Source organism: Telmatherina bonti (assembly GCF_933228915.1).
Source record: "Telmatherina bonti genome assembly, chromosome: 3".
In the NCBI taxonomy this organism is placed as follows: Eukaryota; Metazoa; Chordata; class Actinopteri; order Atheriniformes; family Telmatherinidae; genus Telmatherina; species Telmatherina bonti.
The window spans coordinates 28,775,133-28,803,011 of NC_136621.1; the positions used below are offsets into that span (position 1 = coordinate 28,775,133).

At 37.0% G+C, this 27,879-nt stretch overlaps 1 protein-coding gene across 5 annotated transcripts in view; it reads left to right on the plus strand.

The window, feature by feature from the left end:
• Positions 1–410: 410 nt before the first annotated feature.
• The window catches only part of gab1 (GRB2-associated binding protein 1), a 54,215-nt gene continuing 26,746 nt past the window's right edge, over positions 411–27,879 (plus strand). For 4 of the 5 annotated variants that reach the window (XM_079264869.1, XM_079264870.1, XM_079264871.1 and 1 more), the window contains exons 1-2: positions 411–803; positions 941–1,080. In XM_079264869.1, the coding sequence (XP_079120995.1) occupies positions 1,009–1,080 (72 nt within the window). In that variant the 5' untranslated portion in view covers positions 411–803; positions 941–1,008. Of the gene's footprint in view, positions 804–940; positions 1,081–11,086; positions 11,268–27,879 lie in introns of those variants that run through there. The other variant, XM_079264873.1, reaches the window with a different exon arrangement.

Sequence of the window (27,879 nt, forward strand, 5' to 3'; positions counted from 1 at the left end):
ACCCTACGGTTTTCCCTGCACGCCGCCGCCTGTCCAGTTCGCCTGAAAACTATTCTCCGAGAGCTCGCAATAACAATAATACAATATCCGGAAAAAACTTTCAAAACAAATCTTAAATGTGAAATATCGCTTACAGTTGCAGTTAACTTACTAAAAAAATAGTAAACAAAGTGGTTATGTAAACTGAATAAACTACGTCAGAAGAATTTTAGCATTATTCTTGATTAGATTTACGAATTTTACCAGCTAATGTAATCCAGCAGCACGCTAGTGCTTTATTTTGATGGCACAACGGTCCAGCTTCCGGTATTTCTGCCGTTGTAACGTTTAGCTTAACGTAGCCATGATCCAGAGGAGGTTGAGTTTAGGGAAAGATATAACCACCCTGTCAATCACAATTAAGGAACCATGGGAGTAAACTGCTAGGGAAGCTCGGCGAAACCACTGTGTTTACGCTTAAGATTATTTTAATTTACTCACAGACGACCATTATGCACCGGTATACAGAGGGACATTTTGCAGCCGACCTCGCCAACTGGAAATCGCTTCACTTTGACGGGAATTAGCATGGGACGTTACATTTAACAACAACAACAACAAAAAAAAAAACTTAGCGACTTTCAGCTGCCTATTCTTAACCCCTTCTTCGCTTTAGTTTAAACCAGATACGTAAGTTACAGTGCACATTTAGAGAAAAGACGTTCAGCGGAGGCTTACACTCACTCCAAACGCGGGTTTTACTGCCTGATTGAGTACAACTAGTGGAAATCTGTTCTGCTCATTTCTCAGAGCTGGTTTTGTCGGTGAGTTTCGAAGGAGTGACTGTATGTTGCTCTAAAAAAAAACCACTGAAATACTAAATTTTAACTTCTCATATTTCAAACTGGCTTTCATAAACTCGTGTTGACTGGTATTATTATCATTATAATTAATATTTTAGGCACACCAAGACACTCCTAAACAGGCAAACGCCGCTTGGACTCCAGGGACAGCGAGCAAGGAGCAGAGATGAGTGGGGGAGAGGTGGTGTGCGCGGGGTGGCTGAGAAAGTCTCCTCCTGAAAAAAAGTTGAGACGTTACGTAAGTGCACTTTATGTCCTGTTTGTGACGTTGTGACAAATTAACCTGTTGGACCAAACGCACCAGCTTTATCCCGGAGACTCTGGGGAAAATGACAGACATATTTGTAGGCCCCATGTCGTAGGAATGTGAGCAGTTGACGAGTAGTTGTAAAAATACTTTTTCTTTTTTGTGAACCTGAAACTGCGACTTGTGTTCAGTTTGTCTTGTATAAGAGCAACTTGTGCTTTTGAGACAATGTAGGAGGATCTTGGTTGCTCAAGGACACGTAGGTGAGGCACATTGCTGCTGTTTTTATTGGCACACGGATGAAATTGCAGTATGTTTTTTTTTTTTTTTTAAATGTTTGATTCATTCTATATTTTTTAAGTACAAGAATTACAGGGATGAGAGTATTGACATGAGCATATGATAATAAACAATAGTGGACTTTTGTAAATTGTAGATCGATGATTTGGTTGTGGGAGTAGGCTGCACGGGGATGAAATATTAACCGTTTGCTCTGAAGTACATCGACTACAGTGACTGCAAACCATGTTTACAATCATTAAAATATGGCCAAAACACAAACAGCACCGTAAACGATAATCTGAAGTAAGTTTGGAGGTGGAAATGAAACAATAGTCACTTGTCAGCCAGGTTAGGCTGACTGAGGTATATTCCTTTTAATGTTTTTAAGATGAGCATTTCTACCAGGTATAGGTGATACCAACATTTTTTAACATCCATACAGTGTCACCAGTTTGTAGTACTTGTTATCGATACTGATGTATTTACCCCTTAAATGAGAATCATTCAGTTGTACAGTGTGCATGAAATACAAGTAAAACTCCTGAACATACAACACAAATGCCTGAAAGAAATGCTTATATCAATTGGTATATTAAATAGTAATGAAGTGACTATTTTTTAAAATGATTAAACTACAAGTCAATATAGAGCCAGAGTAGCTAACTCCGGTCCTTGAGCGCCACAGTCCTGCTGCAACACACCTGATTCAAATCAATGACTAATTAGCAGACTTGTGCAGAGTTTAATGTCAAGCTCTGCACAAGTCTGCTAGTTAGGTCTGATGTGTGCCAGGTGTGTTGCAGCAGAGAAACTCCTAACATTTGCACTGTGGCACTCGAGAAGCAGAGTTACCCACCACTGATATAGAGTGTGATCACCTGTTTGTGTGGGTGTGTGCGGGCACATGTGTATGTGTGAAATAAAAAAAAAACAAAAAACCTGAACTAAACATACACATGCCAGGTAAATGATTCTGGTTGACCAAAAAAGTGATTCAGTCTGAATAAATGAAGTCCGCACACCAAAAATGTTCCCAAATCATTTTGATAATGTGATATTTCAAGCACTAGCCCTTTTATAGACATGCAGAGCATGTAGCATTTTTTTTAATGTGCAAACTTCACTTTTTCATACTACATGTTTATGTTCACCGGGGTTAAACACACAGTTATGACACGCTGTAATGTAAGTGAGATAATTACTAGATTGTTGCTAGAATAAAAGCAAGTGTTATAACCTTCATTACAGCTCCAGAGTGCACCCAGTTAAACAATTATTTTACATCAGAATGTATTCATGTTGTACAAGCATAGCATGAATGGCTTCATAAGCCTGTTAACTCATTCTTACCAATGGCTTAATTTAAACCAGCCTTGTAAAGCATGAAGGCTTACAAGAAAACTCATTATTTCTCCACCTATAATGAAACAAGAAACATTCAATCAAAAACATTTGAGACTGACTTGGCCCTAATTTTAAATAATAGTGACAAAAAGTGACTCTTAAATGTTGAAGAAATGTGTGTGCCACCAAATGCACGAAAGGTTAAATTCTATACATGTCACTCAAGGTCATAACGGTTTAAAGTGACAGCATTCAGACTCTGGTCAGTTTTCTGTAAACTTCTTTAAACTTTAGTGAAGTGATGAAAAGAACCATGGTGTGTGTGTGTGTGTGTGTGTGTGTGTGTGTGTGTGTGTGTGTGTGTGTGTGTGTGTGTGTGTGTGTATACCAGGCGTGTGAGAGAAGACAGGAGATAAGTGTAAAAACAGTCTTTGTAGAGTCTCACTTTTATTCAGTGTATGAAAACAACAGATTGAATTAGCAAGAAAGATCAGTTATCTATCTGTTAAACATATTTGAACAGTCGCTGTTTTCCTTTTGAGGCTTTAATTGTGCTACAGTAACGGCATAGTAATTAACTGTTTAAAGACATGATGTTTACATCACTTTTGGACACTTTCTACATACAGTCGCCGCTGTTAGTCAGAAGAGAAGCTGCAGCATCACAAAAAATTCAAGTCCTTCTTGAGTTTTCTATTGTAGACTGTTGGTTTTTATATCTCAAAGATTAACAAACTATTTGCATGGTATAAAATAAAACAGTAGTTCGAGGTTATTTTATGTTCAGACCAAGATCATAACTTTCATCTAAGGTTCATATACTTGCATATATATTTTTTTACTCGTTTATTTGGCTCATGCAGAATGAAAAATCAGTCAGTGCTGCTGCTAATTGTCTCGATTTAAGCCAAAGCAGATTTGTGCATTGCCGTTATCTATTTATTTATTTGATAATTTGAGACCCGCCAGACAGCTAAGCTGCTCATCCTACATCAGATTAACCCACAGCTGCTGTACATCTTTTGGCTGTTAATGCAGCTGCAGCAGTTCTGATTTGTGCTGAAAGTGAGAGTACATGTTAGTGTTCGACCTGGTCAGGTTTCCTCACCACAGTGTTACAGAAAAATACTAGGAGATAATACACACATGACATTGACACGTTCATTTGCCACCTATTAGTGGCAAGCAGTACGTGTCTCAAAGGGGCTTTAGTACTGTTGTCATAACGTTGTTTTAGTTGGAAAAATATAAGACGCTTCCTATGCTTATTGCACAACATAAGGTATGGGGAGGTGTAAAACTTAAAACAGAAGTAAAACTCATGACATCATTGGGATGTGCTACGATGGATACAGAAATAATTTTTTTACTTTCAGAACTGGTTAAGAAATAGTCCACATTTCTTGGCTGTTAATGTGTCATACCAAGATGGGTTGAAGTTACGACAACTGCTTTTGTAAGACTTTTTTTCAGTCAGTTTGTCATAACTTTTGTATTGGGGCTTTCCATTAATTTTCCATCTGGTTTTCTTTTGCTTCTTTCTTTCTTCTTACCTTTCAATCTGTACATTTATGTTGAGGTCTACTGGGAACACCCTCTTCAGAAGAACAAGTTGAAGACTAGTGTCTTCAGGACACCTGGAGTGTATCATTGTAGGAACCTGAGGACATGCGGATATGGGCCTTGTAATGCTCTTTTCAGCATCGCTGTGTTAAGATACCATGCAGACTGTAAAATGCAGGTTGCTGAATTTGATAGAATATTTACCTTTTTGTTAGATCAGATAAAACTTACTCATGCTGTTCATGTTATAAATATATTTTCACAAATCACAGGTTTTAATTCTGTTACTAGAAGTAGTTGCTTTGAGATGTTTATCCACTTGTTATTGAATCATCTGCTTCTAGTTCATAACTTTTTTTTTTAAAAATCTTTTACATAAAAGTGGTCAGTATCCAAATGTAAGATTGTACTATTTGCCTGATAATGTAGTACTTCATTAATTTTCTCACACATTTCTTTCTATTACACATAACTACTTAGACCAGCGTAACCCCTGTTGTTCAATGGCATGTACCCACTGGAACAGATCAAAAAAATGTTGTACAGTTTGTCCAGCCCTTAAAAGGGCCTCAGTGCGAGAAAACACGGCAACAGGGTTGAGCGGATGAAGGAAAACATTGAACCCCAAAGGTCCTCTTCTGATGGCAGTAAAAGGGAGACTCCATTCTCCATGAGGCCTCTCTGCAGGGATAAAAATGCATTTACAGTGTCTTTCTGCCTCTGGCTGATTAAACAGTTGTCATTTACAGACAATTGAAGAGAAATCTGGGTGCAACAAATGTGACAGCGTGGTCAAACGAAAACAAAGGCATAGCTCTTCGATTAAGTAGAGGATTCATTAAATCTGCTTAGCAAGTGGAACAGAGAACAAACACTCACTTTCTGTAGCAACCCCTCACCCCCTCCCTATGTGCTTTAAGAAACAAACAAACAAGCAACCCAAATGGGTCATAACAGAGGGCTACTTATGCAGCATTAGCTTCTCAGGCTAACAAAGTAAAATTACTGAACTATGGCCTCACCATCTCAGCTACACCACACTGTTTGGAAAATACTGCTGTGATCTGCCACAGCTTGAAAATGGATTGCATATGCCATTAATTATTTAATGTCCATTACAAACAAATGACCATTAAATATTGATATCTGTACGACTAAAGTAGTCATCCTTACTAACCCAGTCCTGCTCCTGAAACAGACTACTGTCATTGTGTTATACACAGGTGTGTCATGTTCATTGTTGCCAACAGTGTTTCAAAAGTTAAACTTAAAGAAAACAGAATTAGTAAAATAAAAAAAGTTAGTTTTGTCCCTGATATTTACATCATACAAAGTGATAAGTTCTTATTGTTTTTATGAAATTTGACACTCCACCCCTTAAAAAACACAACATCTAAATGTGGTAAAGTGTTTCGGTTTTTGTAAAAACGCAGTAGACATAAACATGATTGTGGTTGTTTCCATTTTCGTCAGGACATTTATAGTGTTGTGAGTCTGAGATCATGTTTCTTCACAGAGAAAAACAAAACATTCACTTGGAGAACCCATGTGAGAAGTTGCAGTGTGAAGCATTTGCATGGCATCTTCTCAGGTTTTGGGTGCAATGTTGAAGTGAGTATAAAAATGTTGATTGAATATTAGGACCAGTTTTTTGCATAGTTTACGTGTCAAACATGGAGGAAGTTGTTTAGTCTAAATTCTTAGAGTTTGCAGAATGACCATTGCAATTTTAAGTCCCTACTGGTCGACCATATTCAACTTTTCATAAACTCAGAGCAGGACTTTTCAACTTGGCTGCATGAGCGATGCAGTCCTACAGGTTTTCACGGTCGCCCTGCTCCAACACACTTTACTGAAATTAATGAGTCATTGTCTGTTTGGTCAATTGGTGGCCCTCAAGGACTGACATTGGACACCCCTCTGTACAGATTTCTCTGTTACTAATGGTGTTGTTGCATAAAAGCAATACTTGGAAGCTGGTAGTATTTTCTGCTGTCTCAGCATTTCTCTTAGCTTTATTTCAGTTTGTCTTACAGTGCAGTCATGTTGTCATCTGCTACTTTTGCAAGCATGTTTATGCAGATCTTTAAGCAATGAAATGTTTGTTTATTATTATTCCTGATAAGCTAATATAACTGTTTACTAGGCTTGGATGATATTACAAAAATGTTTTTTTTGTGTAGATTTGATCTACTGTGATTAGTTTGCAATTCAATCTTTTAGATTTCAACTTCCATTTAATATTTATGGATAAATATAGCTGCGAGGGAACAATTAAAATGCTTAATTGCTATTAAACACAGAAAATAATGCAATTCTTTACAATTTAAAACATTATTTGCAGAATTCAATAATAAACTGAAAGGCACGGTTGCCTCTTAGAATTACAGTTATATGAAGAAAATTACAGTTACCTTTTGATTTACAAAAACTAAAATAAATGGGTTTTAACCTGTGGGTATCTCTTTACACCAGTAGCAGTTGAAATATTTCTGTCATAAACCTTTTTTTTTATATTAAAACAGTAAGATCAAACCTGTATGTGTACATATGTATATTATTGTTAACAAGAACCATGTTTTTGTTTAAAATTTGGTTTGCTTATAGAAGCATTTAAATGTTGAAGTTAAATTGTATTGTTTTTTAAATGTATTTTAGATAAAAGCTCATTCAAGATATAACGAAGAATAAAATAATTAAAAAAAAAATGGTTGCTGTGGGATAAATAACTAACAGTGGACAAATGGTTGCTGTGGGATAAATAACTAACAGTGGACATTGCTACAGGCAATAGATGCAACTTTAGTCGTATTAGTTATGCTTACTATTACACCAGCAATAAATATGTTTAGCACATATGTCATTACAACACAGGAAAATGAAATATAATCCTATTATTTCTGTCATTGTTATCAAATCTGTTAAATGATCATGTTGCAAATGTTGGCGCTCTGTGCAAAGAATACATAAATGCCATACTATTATGTGCTTCTTTACAGTCAGTTTGATACCTTCTTGGAGCACTAACATTGTTGATTTGACCCAGAAGGTCAAGGCTAACATGGAGCTTTTGTAAATAGATGACTCTCTTTTTTCCTGGTGCAGCTGTTTACTGTCCTGTGTTCCACGTCCACAAAAAAGTTCATGGAATCACTGTAAAGAAGTGCTTCTCATGCAGACTTGGTTTCCTGTTAATACTTGGAAGCTCATTGTAAGTTGTATTTCTGTTAAAGTATAATAGAGTTCAGATGTAAAACCATTATTTTGTGCCATTTGTCACCATGCCAAATAGTTCAAAGTGGGGCTATAACAAACAGCAGATGATATACAACTCAGAAGTGTACTGCAAAGCTTTGTTAGTTTAGTATTGGGGATCAGGACCAATCTCTCATACAATGTAACAGGCACTGATTTGTGTTTGTGTGTGTGTGTTATATATATATATATATATATATATATATATATATATATATATATATATATATATATATATATATATATATATATATGACACACACACACACATGTAATTTTCATATGTGGTTTTACATTATTTCGTATTTCAACTTGCTCACTAATGACACCAGGCAATAAAAATAGTGTGTGTCATAAGGTCATAAGACTGCCTTCTATTTCCAGAGTCTAGTTGTACTCTGGTGAGAACAGAGTTATTATGAAAACACACATGGGCAAAGATTTAACAGATGAAAAGGCTGTGAAGGGTTTGATTTGTATGTCATTTAAAGAAATGATTTTTTCTCCTTGTCCAGAATTTAAGCAAGCAGAATACGGGTCTGGATGCTGTGTTCTGCTGAGCAAATTTACTTTGCCAAGGGGAGCTTTATGGATATAATGATCCCCTTGATATTTTTTATTTTTGTTTTATTTTTCTATTTATTTTGGATAGTTTATATTAGAGTTTGTACTGCTGGACCACACCGGAGAAGATTGAAATAAAGATTTGTAGTAATGTGCATTCCATGAGTTTGTGCATTTCCACGTACTTCCTCTAGACTAGTCATTAGGAACTACAATAGGCACTACCGATGGGAATACACCGCTGTGCCAATCAATAATGTTATCATTGTAAAAGAGAGTGAAGAGAGAGTAATCATGACAAAAAATAACGATGAGTATATTTCAGTGCACCGTTAGGGAGCCTTTAGTGAGAGCAGCTCTGTCCTCTTTCTCCTTTTTGTTCCCAGTGCTTCTTGGCAGGTTTAGACAGCAGGAATGTGAGGCTTCTCTGTCCTCCCCTTCGCTGGGCTGCTGGGGTGTGAGTGCCTGGTCTCTGGCTGCTGCTGCCTATTTAGCTTAGGCTGGGATGGGCTGGACTTTGCTGCTCTGCACTACTCTGTAAATGCACTGGTGATTGTTGTTTCTCCAACACCGAGAGAGAAGAGGAGCCGCTCCCTGGTGCCCTAGTAAGGCATGGCCGCCCCTTCCTGTGTGAGCTGCTGATGGCTACCAGATGGCGGGTGAAGAGAGGAGGGGTCCTATAAGCTCTACTTTCACTTGCTTTATTCTTTTTGCTAGTAATGTCATTTAGCTTTTATGGTGCATTTATCTATTGCCAGAACAAAAAAAAAAAAAAAACAAAACCCTCCCCTCATCCTTTTCTTTTCTTTCAAAGAGGTTGTCAAATCTCTAAATAAACTATATTGTGGAAAGAAAGAAGGTAATGGTGGAATTGCTTTGGTCTGTATACCTTTACAGTGATAATTTCTTCTATTTGAAAGGCTTTTCTTCTTGCATACTTTCTTCAGATGTCCTTTGATAACGCCTTAAAATAAGTTTGACTGTTATTGTAGGTTTGTTTGTCACTGAGGTTGCTATGCAAGTAAGTAGGAGACGCATGTGTACATATGGTCGTCAGCGTTGTGCAGTAACACATTACTAGTTACTTTTGTCAGTAACTAATGCTATAATGCATTACACTTTAAACAAAGTAAATCTATAACAGTTACCATGAGGTGCTTTTGTCTGTTACTAGCAAAAATTGTAACCATCAGCTGTGTGCTTCTTATTATGCACCGCGGTGATGCCGCATGGCATGGACAATGTTGCAAAGTGCACCTGTTTATTTATTGCCAGTGACCGATTTCAGGGCTTGTTTTCTGAAGTGCAGTTGATTACTTATCCTTTGTCTGCTCCCTTTGTGAAGTAAACTAAACGTAACCACCTTTTTTTCCCTCCCTTTCTCCCAGGAACTAATGCCAGCTGCCCTATTTTCATGGTTATCACCGTCGCAAAAAACAGTGTTTCACCAGAATCTGTTAACACAAGGGGTGCTAGTGTACATTTCTCTGCATGTGAGTCTTAAAAGAAAACTGAAGTCCTAAACACATATATTCAAAATAAGAAGACAAGTTTTATTAGTTCCTGAGTGAGGGAATTTAAATTTAAAGTGATCAGAAAAGGTGATTTATATGATCCTGGTTATGGGAGGGTTAAATGTTGGTGACATTAGTCACCATTTCTGATAGCCATTAGAATGTCTGACTCTACTGTTCATTATGATGAACTCAGGTTTCAATTTCCCCACTGATCGACTAATAAATTTTTCTCTTCTTGATTCGAATACAAGTTTTCTAATACAATCATTCAGAGAAAAATACCCTAACGCCCCCTGTAGTCACAGATTATGGTGGGTCATAGATTTGCAAAACAAGCTTTTATCGTTTTGTCATGAAGTTAACTTTAAAATGTTAGACAAAAAAAATGTACCCATATTTTCTAACTAATAGAAAATGCAACCATACTCTCAAGTGGAGAGACTGAGTTTGTTGAATAAATTAATATTTATTATATAAATGATAACGATCTGCTATTTTGAAGTTAAAGCTTCCCAGACAAAAACAAAGGATCATCTTTAGTCTCTTGACTTACATTGTTCCATTTTGCAAGGATGTCTGCATGTGGACAATGAATTTCTGATGTTTAAACATCTGGTTATCACTCTATAGTAACATGACATGTGCATGTTGCTGACTTCCACACATAATTGTGTTGTCTGTGTGGATTTCCAAGGTCGTTTTGAAAATGCTTTTCCCAGGGAGCTTATGTTGTATGCCCACTTAACTTAAGCCTGTGGATGAGCTAAGTTACTGTAAAGGTTGGATGATTTAGGTGACAGACCCGAGGGTCGCTTCTGAAGGTAGAAATATATGTTCACATTTAACGGTTCACCTGTCATTTCCCACACACACACACACACACACACACACACACACCGTTGGCACTCTAGTTATGTGGTGCTGTGTGATCTGACCCTATCCACTCTGTCCATAGCCCCTTAATATAGCCCACTGCTGTCATGGTGCTTTTTGCCCCTCTTCACCTGCTCTCTGCTGGGAGTGCCAATTTGTGTGCATGTTTATTAGCTAAGGGGTTGTTGGGGTGTCAGCCTTACGACGAGATGCGAAATATTGTTACTGACCTGTGTAATTTCCCAATTTGCTGTGACTCAGACAGGCTCTCAATAAAAATGTTACTTATAGCCATTAATTTGCCTTTTCATTTGATTTTTGAACATACTAATTGATGTTTTTTAGTGGATTTAAAAGTTGGAATCTGACAAAAAAAGAGCTGTAGCCAACCATCTATATCAGTCACAGTTATTCACCATTAGTCCTGTTTTGGCCACTGTCCCTGATTGCATTAGAGCTACTATGGTTCTAGCTGATATCTTTGTCCTGGCCTTAAGCCAGAGGACATGTATACACACACACACGCACACACACACACAGAGACCACACCAGGCTCTGTTCACTGAGAGGATTCATTTTTAGACTGATTGAGAGCTGAGAGCCTGGAGGATCTACTCCTCTGGTTCACCTACTTTCTTGGCATTTTTTAAAAACTTTCTCTGGCACTCTGCTCATACTTGACTTATTTTGTTGGTGTGTCCTGTGGAATATCTTTTCCCCCCTTTTTGTCAAGACTGAACATATGGCACTCTGATAACCCCTTATGATTAGAAATCCCAGGTTGGTAAATTTTCTTTACTTGGCAATTAATAATTGGTGTTTTTTCTGGTTCAAGATACAGACAACTAATATGACTGGTAAATGTAAAAGATGAATGAGAGCAAGCAGCCTTGTTAAAATCTAACTTGTAAAATTAAAATGAAGTAGCAGAAAACCTGCACTTCTATTGTATCAATTTAAGATGTATTGACTTTCAGTACATGCCTTTTTTTCATCCGTTACAAATGGGAAATTACTACAACATTAATGTGAAACTTTAAGAAACAGTGTTGCTGTTTAATTCAAGCTTGAGCATTTGCATGTATATGATGACCCACATATTATCTTAGTCCTGAGCACCACTGAAACAAGAAAATCTTCTTCGAAGTAAATTGTTTAAGACACATTTTAAGTCTGAATGTCTTCCTTAGTGTATTTTCAAGGTCAAAATGACAAATAATTTTTAAAATGCATGATAATTAATTGAATTCAAATAGTTGGTCTCTAAAGGGAAATGATTGCAGTACAAAAAAATAAAATGTTCAGTGCCACAGTACATGTTGCACTGTAACTGTGTTTTCTCTCCTGTTATATGCACATTTGGTTTGAATGCACTTCTGGCATTCAGACTGGTGGAGACTGAAAGGAGAATTGTTTAAGCCCCACTTGTCAGCGGTCAAGGAACAGCGTGATTATGTGAACAAAGTCCGCTATGCCAAAGGAATGTGTTGAATTCTACGGATGCAGCTTTGACAAGTGCATGTGACTCGGCACAAGAGTTCAGATTGGCTGGGTTTGGAGAGGTGAAGGCAGATAGGGTGAAAATAGGAGCAGAGAGGTAATAACAAGAAGAAATGGAATGAGTAAAAGTGTCAAGGTTGTGGATTACTGAAGTAAAAATCATTTAAGCTGTTTTTTAGGATAAAAATTAGCATGGGAATGTGACAAACTTGTTTTGGGGATTTGCATATCCTGAAGTCAGATGAGCTTTTCTTTATCTCTGGAACAGCTTTGGCTCCCATGGTTGTCAGTAGGTTGCCATCTGCGTTTACAAACCATCCTCAGAGTATTCAGATTGAATAGAGCACTGTATGAAAAAGGGTAATTAAGAACATTCAGCCTGGGAATCATTTTCAGCACCAGTTCCCATTAGATATACAAAGAGCACATCATAATTGTGTTGCAGATGCATTTGAGATAGACTCTATCAAAAGTATTACTAAATCAGACCCTCATGGCCATCACCATTCAATGTCAGTTAAAGAAAAAGCAGTCATGTAAAATCAGAGCTATATAGTCTCTCACAAATTATTGTGTCACATAAAGGCTTAAACACCAAATTCCAACTTGAAGAATTAGCAGAGAAGAACTGCCTGCTTTTATAACCTCCATATTATAATTTCTTCAGCAATAAATGTTCCCCTTACAGTATGGCTAAGATGAGAGACAGTTATCGGCTAGGATGCACAGTAAGTGCCTGCACAACAGGACATACCTTTGCAATGCAGAAGAAAGCTGTAATGCATTCACTATGGTAAAAATGTACACCTGCAATTCAGTTTTTATGTAATTGTTGTAGTTTTAAATAAGACATCATTTCAATTGTCTAGACTCATGTACCACTCTTCTATTCAAGCCAACATTAATGAATTATTTCCCATACCTTGGCCTTGATTAAGTATGAAAGCCTAAATCAGAAAAAGAACATTGTCACATCAAATTACCTACATTAACTATGTTGAATAGCCACGTTGATTTCTCTCACTTAACGACCTAATGCTGATTCAACAACAAGAGAGATGTGCTGTCACTGACCTCCCTGACAGCTGATTGCTGGCTTGTTGTATAAGGGTTCAAATCCTTACTGTAGTCAAGGAAGGTGCCCTCTCTTAGTCTTTCTTAGGTTTACAAAACTAACAAAGACTTTACATGATGGCAAAACACATAATGGATGCGCAACCTCAATTTCTTAAAGTCCTATATTTAATATTTTCTACTCACTGGCATATAGGAAATTGGTATTATTGATTGGTGACCTGGATTTTACCCTTGCTACCACAAAGCCATTGTGCTTTTTTTTTTTTTTTTTTTTTAACAATGTAAAGGAGCAAATCTATGAAAGACAAGAAAGTGAGAATGATATTGAATAGTGCTTGCAGGCTTGATTTGTGCCTTGCTCTACATATAGATAGATAAATATTACATAATTTCCTTTATACTTTTGTTGGATTATGTGAGTTGACTGTTAGTCACAATTTTGCTTTTGTGTCTCCCAATGGGTCCTTCCTTTCCCTAATCTTCTCCACAGGTAGTTAAGACAATGTTTTGTTTAATAAAAGGGCATGTGTTCTTAGGTTATGGTCTAACAGGTCAGCTGTTGTCGCCTTTGATTGGGTCGGGGGTGGGGAAGCTGTTTGCTTAATCAGTGGATTGACCCAAGATGTGTAAAGCTTGTCAGAAAGATTTAACATAAATTTGATTTGATCCAACTCCTTGAGATTGTTTATCACCACGGCCTATAAAATAAGCATTTTTAACTCATTAAAAAGACCAGCTTAAATTGGCTCACCTCACCAATCTGTTGCTTTCTGAGTAAATTAATTTTTTTAATTTTTTTTTTTTTTTTTTTTTTTTTAGCAAAAAAAAAATTTTTTTTAACCAATTTAAAATATAATGGCAATACTTTTGGTTTTTAGTTTGAAACAATAATTTATTTAGCTGTTTAGAAAATCTTTATTATTGAAGATTGTGCATACTTTATTTGCTTTAATATAGCTTAATTTTTGCTGTGGTTTCAATACCTTTGCTTTACCAGTGAATAACTGTATACATTTTTTAACATAAGACTGTGGATATGTAGCTTATACCTGGGAGCACTAAAATGGACAAGGTTGTTGATATGAGTTGTGGTTTTTCTGTTGGCAACAGCAAATATATTGCATAAAGAAATTAAACATCCTTAATGAAAGCCGTTCTAATTAAGCAAATAAATGCCTATGTTCTTTGTAATTCCGAGACGAAGCAATTACAATACATCCACTAGCAGGCAAGTACACACCCACAGAAGTCAACCCACAGCTAATGAGATTATTTAGAGAAAAAAAAAATAGGCCGACGTTGTGACACTGTTTATGTACCAGTTTAGTTGGAAAAATTTCTGGCATTGTTATCCAAGGTATCATCTGAATGTGACAACAGTGAACAGAGGTGTGCACCAGTTTCAGGGGACTGGCTTAAAAAGGCGGTGTGCCTTTTAACAAAGCTGAGAAACAAGCCTAAACATGCCAGCAGTTCAGCTCTTACAAGGCATCAAACATGGAAAGTGCAAGCATTAAGTGTGAGCATGTTGCATTTCTAATGAAGGAAAGGAACCCTACTGAAGTATAATATAGAATATATGAATCTGTAACATGTTTCACTCCCTTTCTGTTATTTCACAATAACATTATATTGACAAGAAGTGGAAATGTGTTTGAGTTGTCATTAATCTTTTTTTTTTTTTTTTGCACTGCTAAGCAACGACAAGCCACTAGCCAAGCAGAAGTGTTATCTCAGTCCATTTCCTTATCGTATGTTGAACATCTCAAGCCATTTCCTTCTGCACAGACTCTTGCAAGAGAGCTGCTAATTAGATCATGTCTAAGGCAACCTCTCACTGGTAACTTAATGTGATTTACAATCATTTTCATTGGAGTGATTGGATTAGAATGCTGCTGCTCACTTCATGGATCAGGACGAGGTTAGAAGCACACTTAGTGAAGTAACAGAATTAACAAGGTACCTGTTTTCTGGCTTGTTTTTTTCTTTTTCTTTATTTAGTAGTGTTAAATTGCATGGCATGGATGAATGGAAGAAAAAGCCCTTGTTTTATATTATAGCCAAACATAGTCACATTTATACACACACACACACACACACACACACACACACACACACACACACACACACACACACACACATTCACTGGAAGATGGATTGTAGGCCCGACTGTGGAGAAGTCCTCCATCTCACAATGCAACGTTTCCCTCCTGTAGAAAGCAGATCACCATTAGTCCACATCTCAACACACGAGTTGCTGTTTTCTTGCTGTGGATTTCATAACTTTTGAAATGCATATAAATGCCTAATATATCACTGAATGTCTGCACGACTAATCTGTTATCTTCTACAGAGATCACTTCATACTGACCTGCAGAAGCAAATAAAACCCAAGCTGGGAATTCAGAGTGGAATTATGCACTTTCTGGCTTGTGGGCACAGCTTGTTGAGCAGTGGCTGATATTTTTGGGACTACCCGCCTATCTTGAACCAGACTGTTGTAGGTGTTTTGTATTGTAGACACTGCATGCATGGGGGGTTGTGGGGGGCATTTGTTGCCAGGGGAGGTGATGTGTTATTTTCAGTCCATTGTGTCTACTTCCTGTGGGTCATGGGTTATTGGAGCTGGGTGTTGCAGACTTTACGGAGTGAGAGAAGGGGAGGGAAGTCAGCAGGGTAGGCAGGAAAGTGGTCAGACTAACTCAACAACACTGGCTGGTCAGCAGCTTGCTTACCTTGCTAATCTTGCTTCGTTTATCTAAGCTAAGCTTGGACTCATCACAACCAGGTAAACAGACATAAATCACAATTTCTTTGCCTGTAAAATTACTATTCAGTATGTTGAATTGTTATAATTCTGTTTTTAATATAATTTGATAGTTATTCTATGCTTGAAACTCTTAGAAGTCCAAAAAGCTGGAGAGTGCTCGCATATATCAGGGAAATGAACCTCGTGACTGTAACGCTCATGTTAGATTTGACTCTGACTTTTCAATAAACAGCATTTTAGTACCTAATTTTAAGGTCACAACAAACAGATTTTACTGTAATTTTTGATTTGTTCCTCAATAATTTATATGCCTTATTTTTTTATGATTAATAAAACCTTTTTAAAAAAAAAACAAAAAAAAAACAAGAAAACAAAACGTTTTAAAAGTGGGATAAAGGCTGCAGAAAAGAGAGTGTGAGGAAAAGAGTAAAGTTTTCACATGTATTGTAAATGTGTTGGCACTCAATGCATGCTGTAGTTTGCATTGTGTTATTTCTGACTGAATTTAATATAACTGAAGGAACCGTTGTTTCTTTCCCAAACAGGAAAATTATTTCCAATCGAATAAAGAAAAGCCCTTTGCATTATCTATAGTGAGAGAAGAGCAATCCCTTGGCCACAAAGCATTAACAATTCAAGGACTATGATAGGTAAAACTTGCACAAAAAAACAAAAGTTGTCCATCACTGGCAAATCATTTAAGTTTCTCATGGTTCAGCATTGATGTCCAATTCATTCTCCACCTTCCACATAACATGCTCTTTGCTGTTGCAGCGTAAGATAAATGTTAATATAACCGAGGTTCTAAAGTTAGCACCCGACAAACTCCCCAAAACACAACCACAGTGACACAAGGAGGCAAAACAGGAAACCTTTTTGCTCAGAATGTGTGTTGGGAACAGATGACCAGGAAGATAAAAAGCGCTAACAAAGTGGAAACTTCCACTTAGGGATGTTATTTTGCTTTGTGTGTGTTTTTCTGTCCTCTGTTTCATAAAGCCCCAAGTTTCCTGAAAAACTTGGTTTAAGGTAGCTGGTTTGCTTACGATCACTAAGCTAATGGTGCAAGTTTCCTATGTTATAAGTAACTACCGTTGCTTCTGTGCTCCCTCAGACATACATGATGTGATGCTGTGTTAATGTTTAAACCTACTCCACTGGAGTTAATGCTTTACCCTGTGAGTACGGTTTAGGTCTGCACCTATCCAAAAGCTTTGTTTTGAGGCTAGCTTGACCTACTATGCTTAATTTTGATGTAGATGTTATAAGTTTTTTTTTTGTTTGCCTTGAATGCACTGCCTTGAATGCACTCTTCTGTCACATCTTCCCGTGTCTTGTTTCTCCTTTTGTCTGTCCTTCAGTCTGCCTTTGCTGGCTGTTAAATATATGAAATTATGACTTGACAAGGGTGCCTGTTCTCAGTCTGCAAGAAAGGGTTAGTGCATCAACCACAGCAATAAACCGTAACTTTTCAAAGCCAGTGGAGTGGTGACAACACTGTAGTTATTGACCAAACTAATACCGCCACATAACTTGCAAAAAAAGTAAAATATAAACTTTGGTATTGATGTTTGATAAGTATCAGAGTTGTGACAATTGATATTTTGGGGCAAATTTGTGGAATGGTATGTGGATAACAGTTGTAGTTTTATCTTGTTAGTTGTATTAGTAGGTGGCTCTCTGTATTAGAGGAAATACCCCAAATACCCTGCAAGTAGATCTTAGACAGAAGGCTTAGTTTTTGACGTAAAATGGTTCATAGAATCCCAACAGTATCTTGTTATTAGGTCACTCATGAAAGTCCAAAAAATTAAGAACACCTGTTTTTCCTTCAGGCAGCCTTTCATGAGAATGTTGTTTCTTTTTTGTGTGCAGTTTGCAAAGATAGCAGTATGACTCCCAGGGTCTGTGTTCTTTGGACAGTTATACTGTAGATTTTTCAGGCTGAGGTCAGATGGCGCCCGGCTGGGTGAGAATATTACAGCTGCACATGAAAGCAGAAGAACTGTGGGATGGTAGACTGAGGGAGGGAATGACAGAAAAGAACACAAATGGCCTTGTTTTGATATCTTAGGTGCATTTTATGGATAAATATGACAGATGATCATGCATATTAGCTTGCAGTCTGTGCTGTGAATATGACACACTCAGCAGAACGAGCTTTGTAACTAAATGCAGGTGCTGGTTCTTGGAGTGAAGAAACCCCACCGCTGTATTTAGTAACTTCTGCTAAGAGAAGTGGGCACACACTTGTCTGCTTTCTACATTGCATAACAGATGTCTGTTATCTGTTTTATTTTTGGCAAAGGAGGAGTGCACAAATGTTACCTTTGTAGTACATGCCCAGCTGCATAAAATCCCTCTTTTTTTTTTTTTTGTTAAAGTAGGGCAACTTGTTTGGACTTGTAGCTTGTGCTGGCTTGCAGCACAAACCAACATGACACTGTTGACAACATTCACCCAACATTCAACCATCCATGATTCATCAGGTTATCATGACTAGAGAACACTAAGAATAGACTGTATAAACTCCTCAGTTTTTTTATGTGAAACTACATATATATCAGCTCTGCTGAATCATGTATTTGTGATTTCTGTAGATGTTACAGGTAACCTACTAGTTTCACTGTGACTGACACATCTAAAAATGACTGAATACTTTTATCATCTGACAGCTTCACACAACTGAAGTCAACATGCATTTCCAAACTTCAATGCAAATCAGTTGTCCATAAATGAGTTAAATGCTGCGATTTAAATTAAAAAAAAAAAAACAATACAAAAGAAAGGGGGGAAAAAAAGACTAAACAGGAAAAGACAAAAAAAAACTCTTAAAACATTTTTGTTCCGATAAGAACTATTTCAGCCACTCTAAATATTCTTTAAGTTCAGGGCTTTCATTTATAAAAGTGAGTAGCAAAGATCACTACAGATATGTAGGGGAAACGTAATGCTGTTTACAGAAAACTCCAGATATATAGAAGTGTGTGTATTCTTGTTTCAGGTTAATTTCATAACTAACTCTAAATTTGGTGCAGTTGAGGAAGCATAATGTCCTGCCCATATCATGGTCATTAAAGGTCAGCAGAACACCCTTGATTGATAATTAGCTTTATCACCTCTATTATAGCTCAGAAGGGGAAAAGAATGAAAAAACTGAATTTTTCCGAATGTGAAATTGAGATCCCGATGGACAATGTTAAAGCATAAAAGGTTGTATTTGGTGTGCACGGCATGGGCATCAATAGGCGGATAGGCAGATGCTGTCAACGCTATCTCACTGGAGGACCGGGCGGTTCTAGAAATTAACAAGAAGTTGTCGGATATTAAAGCAGAAGAACAAAAGCACATAACCATCCGCAAGAGGCATGTGTGCCACAGGTGGAGGAAGCTGAATACTGCAGCTCACTCCACTGATGAGAAACTGGTGGGGACAGTTGACAAGTCCATGCTGAGTGGAGTTGTAAAAGGCAGAGGGGACAGACATGCTGGAACCAAATGTGCCAGAGGCACGACATGATGCGCATCATTAAATTCTCTCTTTCAAATTGTAAAATAAGCCACAAGTGCAACATTATTTTTTAAATCAATTTATGTAGTGTTAAATATATATTTTTAGTTCCTGGGTGTTTCACCTGGGTTGTCGGGGATCCAGCTGTGGTAAGAGTAGGTGAGGCCATTGATTTCACAGCATCTCGTGTGCCCCTGTAGCTGCCGTGTCCTTGCAGTGGGACACAATAATTTCGCATCAACTAGGTGTCCAAGAAGTTGTAGGAAATAAAAGTGGCCTTGACAAAAATTGGCACAAAACTTAAAAATAAATAAATAAACCTTGTAAATAAAAAAAATTTCTACTTTTGTGTATCATAAGTGTTGCTTCTTTAGCACCATATTATGTAGCACAGCACATGGCCTCACTATCTTTTACACCTTTGCAGGTGTGTAACATAGGCTTACTTCTGTGACATCGAGACACAGCTACCTTCCTTTTGGCAGCTTGATGACCTCCACCATGATGCATCTCGCTGTGGCACAGATTATAGTTCCATTCCTCTTCGTTCTGCAGGTTGGGAAAAGAAAGATACAGTAACTGTGCACTGTTGCCTGCAAGGTTAGCGAACGGGCTGGGTACTGCAATAGGGTAGAATGATAGATTTTATCAATAATCCTTAGAACTTAGCTATCCTTGGTAGCTCCAGCCACAAGTCTGCAGCCTACACTGCTGGTCATGGGTGATTCCAGGCCAACAAGCCACTGCATTGGTGAGCAAAATATTTGCATGACATATAATTTAGATGTTTTAAAGAGTGAAAATAATTTTGGTTAATGAAAACAAATTCCGTTTTACTTAACGCCCTTATTGCAACATGACTACAGTCAATCTCTGATTACTTTGCCAAGTAAACTTTATTTTTAAAGTGCTTTTAAAAACAGTAAGTGGTGAAGAATAAGAATAATTTAGTTAACTAATAAGGGTGGGAAAATCCAATCGAAAAATCAAAAATTGTGATATTTTGCTTCACAATTTCAAAAGCCATTTTTTTCTTAAATCAATTTTTCTATAAATAAATAAAAGAATCTATGATAAAAAATTTTTTGTCATTTTTATTGTTTTTATTGATCTTTTTACTTGTCTTCAAGGGCATTATATCAGCAGAATGACTATCTGGCTGCTGTGTTGTTCTTTCCTAATTGAAATCAAGAAAAATGACAGGCAAAAAAAATGTGAATAATGTTTTATTTCTTTTAATCTACAAAAATCAGCAACATCGAAGAATTGTGAGAATCATAATTTAAATTGAATGGGCATCCAAAAAAATGGGAATCGAATCAAATCGGGACAAAAGCATATTGTCACAGCCCTATTCACTAACGTTGCTGCAAATGGCCTTTTTTTTCCTGTTCACCTTCTTTGTAAAGAGTTAATTTTGTGATTAAAAACCATTGAAACTTTCCAGCCTGTCTGGTGTACAATCACTGAAGGTTGGCTGCAATATCCCTGACCTTTCAGGAAGTTCCTTTTGGAAGGTGCTGGTCATAATCATTATTCACTTATAAATTAATTTTGATTTTAATGAAAGCATACTGTACAGCTTATTGCTGAACTGTGTGAATATGATTTTATAACATGTAGGTCTACTTTGTTTCACAGTAAAAAAAAAACAAAAAAAAAACAAAAAACATTTTACTGGTAGAGGTTCTTATTAGTAACATACATCTATTCTTTTTAAATCCATATTTTTATTTATTTGATCAAAATATCATTTTAATGGATAACATTTAATGTGAAAATTAATAGTTGATATTGCACAAATGTCTTACATTTTACATGATTTCTTTGGTTTAATTCTTCGGCTGTTAGTGTCACAGTTTCCTGTGTCTCCAGATTTCGTGCGCACAGCAGATTCAGGGTTGCTGTGACGAGAGTGATATTCTCCCACCAAGTTTTGGTTTTATAAATCACAAAAATTCACTGATTGGTGTGCGTGTGGTATCGGGGAGGAACTCAAAGTGACACACAGAGCAGCTATGACATGCTGTCTCATAAATCAGATTACATCAGACTGTTTAGCCTGAAACTACTTTTACTGTGACTTTGCGCTTTATATAAAAAAACAAAATAAACTGTGACCTTTGAGTGTTTGTACAATATAAGGCTGTAACATTGTATACTAAAAGTAAGGCACAACTGAAAATAACAACTTTGGTGACAGTAGTTGCAGTAAAACAGCTATTTTTTCTATTGCATTTGGGTACACAACTGTGTGTAATCTCACCTCACCTCATCTCAACTCACCCCACTCCTGTCACCCCCAGTTACAGGAGTGGAGCAGGAGCATAAATTCTGAACATTATAAAAAACTTAACCTCTATTGGATTATGGAATAGCAAAGCCTAAAGATAAAAAGCACTGCCAACCGTAGGTACGCTGTCCTTTAGCCATTTATTCTCCATCCTTTCTGAAATTCTGTGCAAGAAGATAGGACTGTTGGAGTTTCTCCTCACCTCACCATCAAACCATTGTCTAAAGCTGGGGTGGTAATGTTGGGGAACTAGTAAGATCTGAAAGTAGCACCCTGTCTTGGCTCCTCCTCCTTTGGTTTTGCTCCTTGCGTGATCAAAGGCTTTTTTCTTACCTCCGCCAAGGAGGTTATGTTTTTACCAGCGTTTATCTGTTTGTGCTCAAGACAACTCAAAAAGTTATGGACGGATTTCAATAAAATTTTCGTCAGTTGTTGGAAATGTGAAAAGAAAGATCAGGTTTAATTTTGGTGGCAATCCAGATCACCATTTGGATCCAGGAATTTTTTAAATGCCGTGGCAGTGTTTTTCTAGTTTGCAGCTTTTTCACCAACGATTTTCTCTTTCTCAGTTGTTTAACGGGAGGAGGCAAATAAACCGAGCCGTGTTGGTAAATCCTTCCTCGATTTTCTCAGGCGTGAAAAAGCTTACAAAATATGAGAAATGAATAACTTCAATTTGGCTCGAACGTTTTGATTGGTCAGTTTTTTGGTTTTTTTTTTTACAGATTTACAGTAAACTGAGGAGTCTAACTGTATTATTGTTCATGATTTATAAAGGTACAGACTACTATCAGGATGAGGAACCACTTTACCTAGAGTAAAAACAAACAAACAAAAAAAAAAGTCTCAGCAAGATTTTCTACCCCAGCTTTTAAGTTTGAATAGTCCAATAGGCCTCTTACTCTGACTCCCTTGTGCTTCAGTAATTGGGGGAAGGTGAGTTTAGTTGCTGGATGAATGCAAGCAGCAGTGTAGGGAAACCACTCCAACATGCTGAGGTATAGGGACTGGGACAAGAAACTATGGGAATGGACTCAGCCTTACATGCACACCCTGATAAGTTTGTTTCGCATTCCAAGTACACTGGGATGAGTGTTGTCCTGTGGATAGTGAGGGTGATATAATCTCTATAAACTCTACTTACAATAATAGCCATCGTCTCAGCCTGTTAGCCAGCAAAGGTCTGCTGGGGCATATTGGGCATAGTGACAGTGGACCCTTGGACATGACAACTTCAGGGTCCCTCAGTAAACTTTGTCTGATGCGACATCTAAGGTATGTCATATTTGAGTATTTCTCTAACATTCAGGGTTCACATTGATTCACGGGGGATAAAAAGTAAAGTTGGTATTTTATATGAATATCAGTATTACAATTTTCTTATTATTGCAACATCCCTAAAGGTGACTACTGCTGATATGTGCATGATATGTGCGTGATATGATCTAGACACAGACTGAAGTTAGTACACTCTTGTACTTCTTTAGATACAGCTTAGTTTTTATTCCGAAAGCCAGGATTTCTTCTAGTATTGAAGCTTGAGTTTTGGTTGCTTTAAATAAAGTAAATGAATCTAAATTATCATAGAAGATCATACAAAGAATATGAAACTACGGCGTTATTCTCTTTCCAGTGCATAAACGGTTGATGTCTTTTTGGTGAGATATTCTACAGTATGTCTTTAGTTTTGGTTCCCCAAGAAGAACTGAGTCTTGAAACATTTATTGTTCTGTCTTTGACCTGAGTGGGAAGATTGGGTACTTGCATACAAAGGAACAATGTGATGTTTCAGTTTAACAAGATTTTTTTCTTGTTTTTCCTTGGAAAGAGGAGAAATGAAGAGGTTGCTGAGATAGGAGCCAAGCTCTGCTGCGAACCAATTGAAAATGGACAAGTTAAGAACCAATTGGGAGTTCCAGTTTTGGCTGTGGGTTTTTCTCAGGGTTTAGTAGGACACACAGACACACATAAGCTAGTGTTATTGACTGTTTCATTGTGCTTGCCTGGGTGGTCCTATCTTTAGCTCCGCTCTTACTCTTGTCTTTTTTTCCCCTTTATTTCCTCTGCTGTTTTTAGCCTGAGTGGTATCACTGATATTTAGATACAAATTTATCTTTGTTTCTTATTGAAATATTTGAATTGTTTTTGCATTTATTTTTCTTAAATACTGAATGATTATTTGAGAAAGTATACTTGTTGTCAAAAGCAAAATTGATGATTTAATTGTGATTTTTACTGCAATTGTATTGCAAGTTATTTATCTGATGTTTTATTTTCAAACCAGATTGCTAAACCCTCTGCGTTCCCAGTTGTGGTGTTTCATTACTAGTCTTTCTTTGCTGAAAATGATCGGCCTGATAGTTGTTGTGCACCTCTGTTTGCAGTTTACAATTGCACACACAAACGCGATGTGTGACATCATACGAAATGACACCACTAGTTCTTCACATAGCTGATTATTTTTTAACATACCTTAAATCCAACAATGATCAGTTTCTGCTTATTGCCCCTTTTAGGACGTTGAACGCACACCACTTGATTGAGCACTTGCAGGCAGCTAAAGGGTTCACTGTTTAATACCTTTAATCAATACTATTGGACTGCTGCCCTCGGTGGCCAATGTCCTGCAGGGTTTGGATGCTTCCTACTCGATTCCAGCTTGCAGTGTCCAGTTTTCAGGTTAAATTGTTCAACTAAGAAGGAAAAAGAAAATAATGCAGCAGATAATTTCTGAATCATTTCAGCAGAACAGTAAAGGTCCATCAGAATACATAAAAAGTTGAAGGGATTAGCCTACATAAAAGTACTTATTCTGGCCAACTGGCCTCTATCGATCAAATATAATTCTGGAAACCATGTACTATCTAAAAATCTGAAATGTTACATGACAATTTGACTCACATGAAGAGGGCGAAGGGGGATATGGTGATCTTCATGTTTGGTTTGTTTTGCTCATAGCAATTTTGTAATGTTTAGACAATCAATTTTGAAATAAAGTTGATCATGATGGGGATGATTATTATTATAAAACATTTTTCAATTTTTTTGTATCTTTTATTCGAGCCAGCCATCTCCACAGTAAAAGCACTGTTATAGGTTACCATCTAAAATTGTTGTTAAAAGCTGAGTTCAATAAAATAATTACCCAGAATTGTAACAGAAGTAGTTTCTGTTGTTAAAATGTGTTTGAGTTTGAATTTTGCAGAGCTTGAATCAATCTCTTGACTTTTGTATACCTCCCTAACAGTCTTATCATATTTCTAAATTTTGTTATTGAAGCAATACACAATGACAACGCAAGCCATCAACTTAAACATAAAAAAAAAGGCTGAACTCATCACATGAAACTTTTTACTAAATGAGTACAACTTGAATTACTTTGTGATTCATGGTTACAATGCAAGGTGCAGATGAAGCAAAGGCGAAGCAAAGGAAGGTGTTCATGTTGTGGGCCTTCTTTTATTGACAGTGCAGATGGGAAACTGAATCATAATGTCTTTACATAAAGCATAAAATCTCAGATCAAGGGAAGAAGACAAAGTATTCAGATTCTACTCCACAAAGAAAAATACCAAGGATGTGATTTGCTCATAATTATGAGGCAGCCCAGGTTTTCTATAAAAGCAATAAAGATGGATATTTTACTGCTGAAACCTGGGGGTAAAGCTATATTTTAGAATTTATTCCATTAGGAAAAGCAAGATGAGTGGTAAGATGAGGCATTTTTAAAGCCCCCATAAAATGCTTCCTTCGTTATTGTGATAGATATCCCCATCAGACAGGATGTTGGTTGGATGTAACACACTGAGAGATGCTTTTAGATCAATTGTGTCTGTAGAAAAAGAAATGCTGATGAACAACATGGTCAAACCTTTGAGACTTGTGTGAGAAAGCTGTATCAGGCTGTGTTCATAATCTTTGAGTTGAAAGTGAAAATGCAAAATAAAATGGAACTGATTAAATATTAGTAATATTGGCCAAAATTAAAGTAATAAAACTCAGATTGTAGGAAAAATGGAATACATGTTCCTGTTCAATGGGAGACGGCTCTTGTTGGTGCAGTAAAAGGAGGTAATAAGTTTCTTAACCTCATTAGTTATTAGTGTCAGTTTTTGGTGGGCATGGGACAACCTGATTACATTCAAGAGGAAGTCAGAAGAGGGAGAGGCCACATACAGCAGACCCTACAACACATTGCAGCAACTGATAAAGGTGAAGAAGCACAAACGACAAAAACACTGTTTTTGTCTGCTTACTGTCAATAACAAACACTACAGGATACAATATGGCTGCAGCTATGGATATGCAGCTTGCATGGTAAGACAATAATTATTCAGGTGTGCTCTGACAATTTTTTTCATAAATATTGAGATTTATAGGAGCCTTGAATGTTAAGGTTTATCATACATTTGCAGTCTTGATGAAGGATATTAGTCTAGGACTCAAAGATTTACCAAGCCAAGGGATATAAAAATCTTTGAAGAACCAGTAAGTCATATGCCTGTTTTTCTTTCAAGCAATTCTTCAGAAAAGTTTGTCATTCATTTATTATACCTTTAATTTGTATAGCGTAACATCAAATTATAATGTAGTATGGTTTGAATTTTAAAATTGATTCAAAGTAGGATGAGCTTCATAATTTTTTTTTTTTAATGTTTGCTGCAAAATTATAGCCATTTTAATATTTAGTTCTGTGCAAAGTTATTTTAACATATTTAACACAGAAAACATGTTTAAACATTAGAAATTAATTTCTTTAGTCCAACTAAAACATTACTTTAAAGCTCATAAATACATTAGCCAGACAAAAACTGAATGAAAGTGAAGCTTTCAAAGTAAGATTACTACACCCAGATAATGAAGTTGCATTTGACCCTAACTAAACTTAAAGGGGTCCTTCGCACATCCTAAAAATTGGTATCCTTTTATATCTTTTTTTTGTCAAAGCTGTTAAGTTTAACTTCGAATTTATACGGTCAAAAAATTGGAAACCTGGTCAAACTTACAATAGGCCTGTTACGGTAACAAATTTTACTATGCGTTTAATTGTCTCAGAAATTATTGCAATAGCTGATAATATGGGTAAAGCAATTATTTTGAGACCATTTTCAACTAAAATAACAATAATGCCATAAAAAGGAGTAATAATTTTTTCTAACTCCTCCATTTAGAAGTAATTTTATATCTAAATTCGGCATATTTAGGGGTGTGTCCCTATGATTGACAGGCCCCTGATCTCCCACTTTGAGAGATAAATTCAGAACAGCCGCAGTATTTTGGCCAGTTAACATTGTGATTTAGCTTTAGCCCGCTTACCTCTGTTAGCTGGTTAGCTCCTGTTAGTTCTGGGTTTACTTGGTTAGCTCTTAGCTACAGGCAGGTCAGAGATCACTAGATGTCAATCATCTATGACATGCTCAAAGCCCCCGTCTCAGATCTACTTCTGTGCCCATTTTTGTTCTTTCTGGGAGAGACTACATTTGTGGCACTACCAAGATGGCTATGGTAGGAACAGCCCAAAAAGCTTCAATTCAGCTCCTCACAGAGGCTCCATCCTTCTTTTATATACAGTCATTGCCATAAACTCAATGGTGTTCCCTTATGTTAGTTGTCTAGGTCAAGGATGCCCAGTTCCAGTCCTCAAGGGCTGCTGGCTGCAGGCTTTAGATGTTAGATGTGAATTGGGTCAGTCAGTGTCCTTGTATGGCTGACCTGATGTAGATAAACTCTGTAAAATCTCATTTAGTTTGTGCATGGAGCATATTGGTGAAGGTGGTAAAGTCAAGCAGCTTTTTAATCATTATGAGTAGAATAGTGTACTTTCGATCTTCAGTGACTTCGGGTGTATCTAAGAGTTGTCCATCGTGCAAACCTGTGATCTCAACAGAACAATGGAGAATTTACTTCAAGGTCAGAGGCTTCTTGTTGCATCTACTGACTTTTAACCACTTTCCACAGATTGTGGATTCATGCGTGCACATGCGTCATGAAAGTCCCCTCTCCTTCCAGCAGGCGGAGGACTGATGATTTTGGTGGAACGGCCCCAACTAACAGAAAGACCGCTCACTCTTGTACGTTAACTGCCCTCACTAGTGCTCAAGGATGTAAAAATAGCTGTTTAGCAAGAATCCCAGTCATGTCTTGCTAACAAAGACTGATTTATACATGTTGCAGCACTAAGCATAGAGGAGCTTTTGTTCCTCCCCTCCTTCTCCCTCTGCAGACCTCGTCACCAAGGCCA